This window comes from Colossoma macropomum, unplaced genomic scaffold, assembly GCF_904425465.1.
Source record: "Colossoma macropomum unplaced genomic scaffold, Colossoma_macropomum, whole genome shotgun sequence".
NCBI classification, from domain to species: Eukaryota; Metazoa; Chordata; class Actinopteri; order Characiformes; family Serrasalmidae; genus Colossoma; species Colossoma macropomum.
In genome coordinates this window covers 29516879-29529130 of record NW_023494796.1, presented here as the reverse complement: position 1 = coordinate 29529130, position 12252 = coordinate 29516879, and the positions used below count along the sequence as shown (strand labels likewise).

Genomic DNA, 12252 nt, shown 5'->3' with positions numbered 1-12252 from the left:
AGGTGAAAAATGCAGTTAGTGTAATCGCATGTGTCGGGCTCGAGTCCTTGAGGGCTTAAACACTGCAGACTTCGGCACACCTGATTCAGCACATTAGCTAATTAGTAAGGCCTCATGAACTGAATTCAGAGCATTGAATGAGGGTAAACACTGATCTCTGCAGCACTTTGGCTTGGATTGTCCCCATTTTGTCAGGTTGCCTGGCATGGGTTTGACACGTGAGCATGAATCGGTGCTTATTAGCTCCCAGTGAGCTCAAGTAAACAAACATTACTCACTGCTGCCCTCTAATGGTGGTGTAGTAGTTTTTATTTCCTATTATTATTGAAGTATTTGTCTCAACCCAAGATGCACCCAATTCACATTCTGTTTGTTGGGATGTAAACCTGATTGTAAAAGCTAATAACTGTGGATGATAATTGTAAACAGCTCAAATAATTGAAATCAATTGACTATAATAACTGCGAAAGCTGTAGCAATTTTTTTCTGATACTAATATTGAAACCTTGAGTATCGGTCAGTACCAAGCAGCTTTTAAAATGAGCAATTCTTTTAAAAAGCTAACATGACATCACACAATGAGAGCATGTACTATTTCAGGCTAGAATTGGAGCACATTCTTTTTTCCCCTTGATATCCGATACAGCATTTTCTGTGAATATCGGCCCCAAATAACAATATCCATCAACACTGAAATGCCATCTCTACCTTTAAGAAGTCTTTACAGAAAATGATCTCATCCATAGCTTGCAAATCTTGACTTGACTATTTTAGGAGCTTGACACGTACAGCCCAGCGTTCTGCTGTTCACACTCATAACACGGTTACAGCTCTATAACATTCAACATTCCCAGTACTCATAATATTCATATACAGTCATAGCTTGCCGAAGTCATATCTATAGCGTGTCACGTGATCAGGAGAAATGTCCAGTAGTTGTGTTACCTCTTAATCCGATTGCACTTTGTTCATGCTTGTGATATGCCGTAGCTACTTCTACAGCACTGAGTGGTGTTGGAACAAACTGAGTCTGGCTGGTGGTCTCAGGCAAATTGACTTGTGATACTGTGATTGTGACAGTCTGTCTGGAAGGGGTAGCCTGAACAGTCCACTGATTCATCTGAAATCAGACAAGAGTAGAAGTGAGGCTGGGTCTTTGTCCATTACAGTAGTCATAAAAACTCACACTGGATCTTTAAACCAGCATATTTGTAAAAGAAATGAAAGGGGAATTCCACAGATTTTTAAAAATCTCTGCAAAATTAAGTGGTTGAGATGTGAACAAAGTTCTTCAGAGTGGATTAATGGTGAACAGTTATAATGGCGGTGATGGGAACCAGGTGTTGTGATATCTAAAATGGAAATGTAGACATTTTATTTACTGTCCAAAACACCAGTGAACCTTTACATGTCTTCTGAGTTTCTATATAGAATGTTAATGGTGGTAAAATCGTGATAAATCTGAAATAAGCTTTCTTCAGGGATTTATTTTCAGGGAGTATTTTGCCTTAGAACGCCCCTCCACCATGAATATGAATGTGTGTGTGTGTGTGTGTGTATATATATATATATATATATATATATATATATATATATATAGATATAGATATATATATAGTATTATTTATATATATTTATATGTAGCTTATAGTTATATAAACTGTAGGCCAAGACTATTGAAAAAACAATACCAGGCAACAAAATTGTGGTCATTTTTATCAAACTTAATGTGAGGTAACTTTTAGAAGCTACCTCTGGTAGGACGTCTGGTTCCCATCACCAACACTATGAACTACTCTGACTTTGCATGTTTCTCAAAAACAGAGCTTAAGCCATTCTCCATGGCTTTGTTTACATCTTAGCAATGTAGTTATGAAGGATTTTTTTTTAATCTGTGTAGTTCCCCTTTAACATGTTAAGGGAACTTTCTTTTACAAAATATTTTTGGAAAATTTATAATAAAGGTTACATTTGCTTATGCAAAGCTCAAAATGCCAATTTTGTTTTGTGTTGGGAACTTACAAAGACATTCCATCCAGGAATTTGGTGGTCTCCAACTTCTTTCATGCTCATACAGGGGGCTCCAATGTTCCAGGTTCTGAAGATGGTCTACAATCTGCTGAGCAAAAGAGGGAAGCATTAAAGGAGAAGACAAGTGTTTTATCAGCCTAGTTTCCATCTGCTATATCTGTATCACGAGGTTAGACGAGTGTGTGATTAGAAAAGAATTAAAACCCATTAAAGGGGAATTCCAGTGATTTTCATAATGTCTTTATAATTCAGTCACTGTAACTCAAATACAGTCATTCAGGTTGGTTCACAGTGGAGGTGATAGGAACCAGAGCTCACTATGTCTACAGCACAACAACATACGTTTTAGACCAAATCCTTACTGCAAAACTATCATGAAACAGTGTCTCAATCATCAGGCAGTGAATTCACAATTACATTACATATCATGTAATAACTTTCTGTGAGGGAGCTTTTAGAGGTGGACGTCTGGTTCCTATCACCACCACTGTGAACAGTTCTGACTTGATAAGTTTCTCGAGAATGAAGTGTTTCACACCAAACCACTCTGCATAACTCTGTCTACATCTGAACCGTTTAATTATGTAGAATTTTTGGAAGAAATCAGTGGCATTAACCTTTAATAACGGGGGAATTGCACTGGATGAGTGAAAACTTGTGTCTAATAAGGCTCTCAAAAAGCATCAATTCTTTGATTCCAGGCATTAGAGAATCGAGAGTCGACGCCAAAGCTCTGGACATGATTCCACACAGTGAGCCTGTGTTTAATGTGTCTTTCCACAACACAAACATTGATATTTCGGTTATATTTTACGTTAAACTAAATCAGCGCTGCCTCGGCTGTGCTAAAGCTTTGCTAGCGTAACATTCGAGAAGACAATCCTGCTGTTTAGCATCGATGAGAATTGTAACGCCAGCTCAGCCAATCGTAACAGACCTCGTAGGTTGTAAGCCAGTCATATCAGACCTCGCGGACGGTCACTAGTGCTACTCACTCTGTAAAGGTCAGCAACCGCTAAAGTTTTGACTGGATTTTAGCTAAAAGCTCACCGAAATGAAATTAGGCCTTTTTTCAAAATATATAACGTAAAGATTGAAATGGTAAGTCATTACAGAGTGAAAATGCCTGCCCACAACACGAATTTGTAACAATTTTTGATAAATATTGCTGACTATCGAACTGTTTGTTAGCTACCGCTAGCTACTTTAGCTAGCTAGCTAGCTAAATCAGGTAAACTAAAGGGGGATGGATGTAGCACTAACGTTAGCTGAAGAGCTAACTGTATTATTGATTTAAAGAAACTGAACAGATAGTGAGAATATGAACGAGCAGAAAAGACCAGAATAACGTTACTGGCAGCTCTTTATCTTTATTTCCATATGTTTCCATATTTTTTGTAAGTCGCTCTGGATAAGAGCGTCTGCTAAATGCTGTAAATGTAAATATTCCTCTTTTGCATTTGAAGCAGTCACATCAGCAGGAGAAAGACGTGTTTACAGTAAGTTACAGTGAAATGGTCGTAGTTTTGATCACAATTTTTTATCCCTCAGTTCCTCAACCTGTACAAAATGTCATTAAGAGAGGTGGCAGCTCAAGGGAAGGCCAGTTTGGTGAGATTTTTTCCAGCTTCAGTAAAAATTAAGCCTTGAGTTCTTGTAATTCTGTGTTTAATAATAAAAAAAAATAATGTGTTACAGGAGAAGAGAGAAGCTGAAGGAGACTGACGGGGCTGAAGGAGCAGGTGTGACCAGGTCCTACTCTTTAGTACGTATTTGAATATCATATTTAGGACCTGCAGCTTATCTAAGGGAGAAATGATAGGATTGCTTGACCTCAGTACTGTTGCTTGATCTGTGTCTGTGGTCAGTGGATGGATAGCATTTGAGTCATATTAGATCCGTGCATAATACAAATTATGAAGAGATAAATCTACTCTGCCTACTTCACCAAATAGTCATACTTCGGATCAATTTTATGCCTATTGCTACTCTAAAAATAGGTGACAAACACACATTTACCCTGGGGGAAGCAGACCCCCAGACCACCCAGTATGGGTTTAGCCCCTTTATCCATAAATCTCTACTGAGGCTCCCGTTTCACTGCTCTGTTTTTGATTTGGAGACCTCCACAACCTGTGGAGCTGGTTTAGCCTTAATGACACCAGTGGTACAAGTTGTAACTGGTTTTACTGGTGAAATTTCAGAGATCTGTAATGCAGTTTGTATTTGTAAAAACCATGATTTCAGATATCTACTATGCAGTTTTTGCTAGTCACACTAATATGAAGTATACATATCTATAAAGCTGTTTTAACTAGTCATATTGGATGACATACACAATGTAAATTTAAATAGTCATTGATTTACATGGAGTTTGATTACATCTACATAATTACATTTTTTCTAGTAACAACACAGTAAAATTACAAACATCTACAATTACATTTCTACAAGTAGAAACTGATAACAGATATCTGCACTTTCTGGTTAATGCTAGCTAGGTAGTGTTTTTCATGTTAAGAAGCAGAACTAAAGTAAATGTAAATATAGAGTAAAATGTTGATTAAATCGTCCGTAGGATGAGTCAAGTCAAGCTCTGCACTGATTCATTACATTAGACATTATTATACGTGTGTTTTGTATGAAGCCCCACTGGCGACATCCCTTCTTAATACAAATAATATGTGGCCACAACTTCGTAAAGTGTAGGAACGGGATAGTTAAGTCATGGCCATGACTTAGTAAGGGAATAACATCGTTATCTTTTGCCTTGCCTAGGCTTGTTCCCACCATGTCTAACTAAGTCGTGGCAACGCTTTAGAGTCCGATTCCCAGGTGTTTCACAGAGACACATTTTAAATCGCGCGTTTGGTAATGGACCAATATAGGGCTGGATTGTCCCTTTTGGCTCTTAACACCTGATTCAGTTCATCAGATAATTAAACTGTTCATGAGACAGGAGCGCGAGTGCTGCAGGGCTCATAGAGATTAATTAAAACAACACTACACTGGAATCTTAGAACCCTGATAATCAGGTTCATGGCGAACTTTGTGAACTTGCCTTTAACACTGCCTCTGTCTGCTCATGGTCCTCTGCTGTGTTAGCCTGAGTTTCTGATGGAGAGTGAACATGCATGAGTATTAGATAAAGGCAGTCTCACCATAACTGCACAACTCAGGGCTGTCCTGTTCCTCAAAGGCCAGAGTCGAGTACAGTTTATGATAATAATTAACATAAAAATAACAATATTACGGTTTATTTAAATGCACAGTCTCACTTTATTTGGATAGTCCACTATAGATTATCTATTAATGTACAAATTGTTAACAAACTGTTGATTAGGTTTTGGTTAGAAGTTAAGGTTAGGGTTAGGATTAGGTTTTGGTTTAAAGTTAAGGTTGGGGTTAGGATTAGGTTTTGGGTTAAAGTTAGGATTAGGGCCAGAATGTGGGTTAGGATTATTTTTTGGGTTAAAGTTATGGTTAGGATTAGGGCCAGGGCTAGGATTAGGGCCAGGGCTAGGATTAGGTTTTGGTTAGAGGTTAGGGTTAGGATTAGGGTCAGAGTGAGGGTTATGCTTAGGTTTTGGGTTGAGGTTAAGGTTAGGGTTAGGATTAGGGCCAGGGTGAGAGTTAGGATTAGGTTTTGGGTTAAAGTTAGGGTTAAGATTGGGGCCAAAGATGAGGATTAGGATTAGGTTTTGGGTTGAGGTCAAGGTTAGGTTTAGAATTAGGTTTTGTGTTGGGGTTAAGGTTAGGGTTAGGATTAGGTTTTGGGTTGAGGTTAAGGTTAGGGTTTTGGGTTGGAGTTAAGAATAGGGTTAGGATTAGAGCAGGTTTGGAGTTAAAGAAAATGATGGTCAATTTAATAGATATTTAGTTGAATGTAACTTGAAAGTAAATTAAGTATCTACAAAGCATCTAAAGTGGGCTTTCCAAATAAAGTGTTACCAAATGCACCTTCCAATACCTCAAGTACACAATACAAGCTGTAAGAACAGAACAAAAACTAATATGTATGAATGCAAACTATAAAAAAATAGAGATATAGTGCTGTGCAAAATCAGAGACCAAACTTACATTCATTCAGTTTCCAGCCAGATCAGGATATCTGAGATTTGGAGGAAGGTTTTATAGGCTATCCCTACGGATTTCTTTGCAGTTCTCTAAATATTAAATACTGAAGAATATGATGTTAGTTTATTTGTAATTTCCCAGAAATGCTTAATTTTTTGCTTTTTCACTGATGCTGAAGAACGTAAAACAGGCATTTAATGGCTGTTTTGACTGGAAATAATAATGAACTGAATCAAAGGGTTGACTCTGACTTTTGCACAATACTTACAACAGAAAAGTATAAAAAGTGATAGACCATAATAAGAGATGAAGAAAGGAGAGGGGGTGGAAAGTCCAGAGTATATCATGGTGAACAGGTTGTAAATAATCCAGGAGGTGAAACGTAGCTGAGAGACAGAAATGTGAAGTGTAGGGAGGAGCAGAGGAGGAAGTCTATCAGGGACGTCTGGTGTTTTCCGTGCTCAAACACACTAATTACTGTGTTCAGTCAGGTGTCTTTGAGCAGAGAGCACCGGATGACCCTGCCGCGACTCGATCATCCTGACTGAGCAGGATATATGTTCTCTCACCGTGCGCCGCAGTGCTGATGGCAGCTGGAGAGCAGCAGTAGTTCGCTGACCGCTCTTCTTTCACCGCCGGAAACGTGGGGTAGCCGTGTTTTGTGAACATCTCAGGAACTACTCCCGCGCTGTCCTCCCTGTACTTCCAGAAGGCCTCTGGGATAAGGCGATATGATGATATGATATTGTGATAAATCATGTAACAGTGTGCTTATATAAGTATATAATCTTTCTTTTAGAATGCTGAAGAACTGCATATATTACACAAAAAAGACAGATTTAGACCAATTATAGAGCGTTTGAATAGAAGAGCAACCTGTATATGGACCGCTGAACTGAATTAGTTCAAACGACGCTCGCACAGAAAAAAAAATAATGAAGGATCTTACATATTTACAAGAATTATGCTCTTATTTATATAAATTCAATGCATTAATAGAGATACTAACACATTATATATATATATATATATATATATATATATATATGGTCATCATTCATAGGGTACTTTCTATTGGGAGGTGTCTGTCTCAAACCCTGACCCCTAAATTTACACTTGTGAAAATAATACTTTAATTTGTTTAAAAAAGTTTTTCCCCAGTGTTGCTCTTAAAAATATCTTTTTAGATTAAAGTGAAGTTAAAAGATTTGAAATGATAAAGTATTTTTTAAATAAAAAAAATGCTGTGCCACGATTTCACGTCACTGCTGCAACACAGAGTTTAGTCTGTGGTCAGGGCCTTATTTTAGCGTTTTAATAAAATTAACATAATTAACGTTTAGGGTCAGTCAAAGCAAAAGGACTTTGAACCTTTTCAGTAGAAACAAGTATCTAGTAAAAAGTATCTGATTAAAATTTAGCTTATTGTGCAATTATCATTGTTTTTAACCAATTTTTAGTTTTTTTCTTCCTGTTCTTTCTTAAATAGTTCAATTTCCAAAAACAATTTCAGGGTTTTTTGAGATTTTTCTATTTTGCTGGTGCATTTTGTCCATCGTCCAAACTAAATATGGTAAGTATTGTGCATCGCGAAGCTGTCCTTAAGTATCGTGATGTTATATTTTTGCCATATCGTCCAGTCTTAGTCAAAACTGGGATTGGTTTTCTATGCTGAGATTACAATCAGATCTTGGGCTGAATCGCAGTCAACAGGGCTTATCCATTCAAAATGAAGCGTTCTAATCTGGCTCTTGGCCTAATCACTGTCCTGAAAAACCCGCCCTGTGCTTCAGTTTTGAGCAGCATTTCGATGGCAGTGCTGTTATTTGGTAACTTATCTGCACATGGCATTTCACTCACCCGTAAACCGCTCTAGAGGTGCATTGGTGTGTGGCAGTAATGCAGGCAAACCAACTCTGGCGGCGTCCGTATCCAAGCTCCTGAAAACTGGAGAAAGAGGCCTCCATGGTAAGTCCAGATGGAAATATATGTTTGTTGCTATTTTTTATGCATGTATTAGTAAAGTTGGACTGTTCATGCTTTTTGTGTTCAGTCCTGAAAACCTGTATAATGTATACTGCTGCGTTTCTCTCTGTAAATGACCTTTCCATGCTCCGTCCATGAGTTGCATCCTTCTGTAAGGCTTCAATCTCACAACAGTAGCTACAAAAGAACCCATTTATGGAGCATGGATAGCTCAACTAGTTAAATGATTCCTTATTAAAATGGCAATTTAATTAAATCTTCTCGATGTTCCCCATCTCTAGCATAAAGAAATGAGCAAGCAGTTAATGATTGGATGCCATTTTGGTAGAAGAAACAGTGCGTAAGGAATTCTTGAGGTATAAAACATTTCATATTTCACATCACATCACACAAATCTGTCGTGTAAATGGAAGAATGTGTGTCTAACTACTTGCCTTTCCTTCTCTTGGGTGTTTTGTTGCTGGGGAGTAGGATGTAGACCCTGAAGGCATTGTGGCCTTTCTTGATGCTTTTGTCTCGAAGCTCTTGGACGTCTGGCAGTGAATTGAGAGCACAGCGGAAGTTGGCTTTCCATGTCTTGGGATCCGGTTTGTCTATGCCAGGTTTGTATCGCCCTTGAAGCAGCAGAAGGAAACACATTGAGGCACATCTGTTGCTTTGTGGCACATGCATTAATTATATGAACACACTGAGAAGACTTCTGGTAGTACTGTGAATGATCATGTACAGTTTAGAACATGCGTCAGGATCCAGTCCTGGCAGATCACAGCTCTGCAGAATGTAGCACACCTACTTATTTAACACCTGATGTACAATATTAGATAATTAGCGTGGCCTTCATCGTTTGAGCTCAGCGTGTTAGAAGAAGGAAAATGCTAATCCCTGCAGGGCTGTGAGATGAGTCACAGAGGAACATTTTATGGACTGATGAGTTTAAATTTGTAATTTGGGAGCACTGTGAGAAGCAGAAAATGCTAAACCAAGTTCTAAGACTGAACTTTGGAGGTGTAGAACAATATCCCTGCAGATTTCTTTGAAAAACAGAAAGTGAGTCTGCTGAAAACAAAGGAAGCTGTGACAAAGAGTGGACATGCTAAATACTGAAAAATGTGATATACAGTACAGCATATGTGTATATATAAATATATATAAACATATATATATATATATATATATATATATATATATATATATATATATATATATATAATATACACTGTAAAAATGGCTCGTCAGATCAACCTAAAAAATTACTTCATGTAGTAACAAGCAGTTGAACTAGTTTTATTCAACTCAAACAGTTGCGTTGATTGAAAGATTCATTCATTCATTCGTTCATTCATTGATTGATTGATTCATTCCTTCAAGTATTTATTAAGGTTGAATAAAACTTATTACTTTACTGTTTCTTTTGGTTCATTCTTCATAAAATTTGCACACAATGTAAAGAGCCATAGGCGTTTTCAAATTATGCCAAAAACTGAAAAACAACAAAAATGGAGATACAAGGTTTTCTTCCGACAACAGCAATATATATATATTTATATATATATATATATATATATATATATATATATATATATATATATATATATATATAAAACACATTGGGGGAAAACACATAAAATGTGTTGTGTGCAGAACTTATAATACATCTAGTATGTTTTAATTTTGTCTGCCAAGTTAAATGCAGCAAATAAATAGAAACTGTGCTCTAAAATCTTTGAAAATAGCCATATTTAGGTTTGTTTATTGGAGGTTTCCTAACTTATTTTCACATAGAAAATCAACAGAACATCATTTGACCAGAGACAGCCAAAGTTTTGCATACGACTATGTATATATGTTTAGATATTGATTGCTCATATGAATCAATCAGCCAACCTTTGTTTAAATTTGTCTTTTATTAAAACGTGACCTTAATTTACAGTGTAAATCAGCCAATACAGAAATCAGGGATTGAAAAAATTAGATCATAGAAGTGAGTGAGTGAGTGTGTTTGTGTGTGAAATGGGGTTGTCAAGCGGAAATTGGGTTATATATATATTTGTGTGTGTGTGTGTATAATTAGCAATATTGTGTTTTGTCCTGTCCTTACATACTATAATATAGCTTGAATTGCTTATATGAAACACTTTGCTTATGTTAAGTATTCCTCTCATATTTCATATGGACTTTAAATCTGACATCAAGCTGTCAGAGGATCCATATCAAATCTCATTTACTTTCAGGCAAGCTGAGGTGGCTGGTTTACAGTAGCTCAGTCATGTGGGAGGAAGTTTGCAACATTATCTGCGTGTTATGGGGGAAAACCGTTGGAGGCGTAATCAGAGACATTGTCCACTGGTGCCTGGACTTGCCCCTCACCTGTATGGATTGCCCAGTTTCGGAATAAAGTGGCGTCCTTGTCTATATTCCATCCGTGTCGAGCAGCATGCTTCCAAGGAATCTGGAAGACCCTGGCAGTCTAAAGTTTGAAGTGGTGCAAGAAGGTGAACAGTTTTTTAAAATGGCCTGAAGTTAACAATAAAAAGAAACATCTTTCAGTAGCAGGTTTTTTAGACACTACATGATCGGTAGCAGAAGTATGTAGTTCATAGACGTGGGATATCTATGAATAATTAGAAGCAGATATTTACAGTTGTATGCAAAAGTTAAGGAGCTCATAATCAAATGACATGTTGATTTATTAAGTGAACACATCCTCTACAGAGAACACACCTATATATATATTTCAATGTGCAGTTACTGGTTAATTGCTAAATTTAGTGTATAAAACATAAACTGTAGCCTGTGCACATTATAGTTGTGGCATATTCATGTTTTATTTCATGTTATGTTTAAGTTTGATTCCTGTAAAGGTACGTTAGCTTAATTTTACTCAGAAAATTTAACAAAATGTGTCATTTCACTGGGCATGTTCAAACTTTTGCATTACTGTAGATTCACTTTATGCACTTTTCAATTGATTAGCAGGTAGTATGTATCATGACTGTTATACAGTTTATAGCTAAACATACATACATTTCAAACTCAAGTTTTAAATCACTGAATCTTACTTCATCCAACCACATGACTCCAGGGTATTTGCCAGACTTGATCTGTTCTTCCAGCCATGGACGTAAACGCAGGCGACCTTGCATCTTCAAGTTTTGGTGCTCCTCTGCTACTCCAAGAAATGCGACTGTTCTGTACTGTACTTTGACAGTTTTTCTGTGATGTAGACGCTTATCTGCCCAGGTTTCTCCTATTGCGCGTCTCTTAATTGTTTCAGGCTGAACAGAATGTGGACCACAAAGTATTTCAAGGTAGTTTTAGTTTGAGCTTAATTGCAGTGGTTAATGCATCACCTACTTGGACTAACTTTGACATGAAATTTACATACGAAAGAGTCAGTACTAGGAAATGACTTACCTCGCAGTGCTGCTGTCGTGCCGCTGAATGACAGTCAATCTCTGCCGCCTCTCTTAGCCGTGCATATCTTTTTTTTCAAGCCGAGTACCTGCACCAACAGGTTTCTGCTGTTTCCATAAACCTGCTGGAGAATTTCTCTGGTACTGGATGACATATCTCTCCAACAAGAGTCCACGCCCCCACTTCAGTTCATTGGAACGTTTGACAGTTTTTTTTTATTTTATTTTTAAGCATGTTACCATGACATTATTGTCTGTGAAACTGAGGTTAAAAGAGGCCACCTGTGAGATTTTGCATGTAAAGTGGACCAACAACATTATGCTGTAGAGGACAACGCAACAATTCTTGAGACATTACTCACCAAATAAATTTTGTGATAACTTTGATTGAAAGCATTGTAGTCAGGATACGACACACCTACTTTAGAACGTTATCTGAAAAATAATATCCATACCATGTATGGAAAAAACAGTTTGTCATGTCTTCTGGCAAATTAACGTTACCAGAATTTTTTCCAAGAAATTTGAGCTGTTGTCTTTTATGTAATTTCTAATGAACATAGTCAATACGGAAGAACCTGAGACAGAAGAACCTGTTTTGTTCATGTGTTTGGGCTGTGTACTATAAAAAGTCTGGAGGGACAGTGGAGAGAGGAAAAGAGGGAGGGTGGGGGAGAGGGAGGGAAGGGGGGAGTGGTGGGCATGTACCCACCACTTTTTGAAATAATATGTTTTTCTATCTTGA

The 12252-nt window shown here is 37.4% G+C and overlaps 1 protein-coding gene across 1 annotated transcript; it reads right to left on the bottom strand.

The window, feature by feature from the left end:
• Nucleotides 1-901: 901 nt before the first annotated feature.
• irf1a (interferon regulatory factor 1a) lies at nucleotides 902-11624 on the bottom strand. Its single transcript, XM_036583274.1, has 9 exons — nucleotides 11509-11624; nucleotides 11154-11369; nucleotides 10462-10561; nucleotides 8529-8708; nucleotides 7969-8055; nucleotides 6678-6824; nucleotides 5093-5145; nucleotides 2023-2116; nucleotides 902-1120 (listed from the first exon to the last, which is right to left on the bottom strand). Exons 2-9 carry the CDS (start codon nucleotides 11235-11237, stop codon nucleotides 1044-1046), a joined length of 822 nt encoding a protein of 273 aa, XP_036439167.1. The 5' UTR covers nucleotides 11238-11369; nucleotides 11509-11624; the 3' UTR covers nucleotides 902-1043.
• Between the last annotated feature and the right edge of the window lie 628 nt (nucleotides 11625-12252).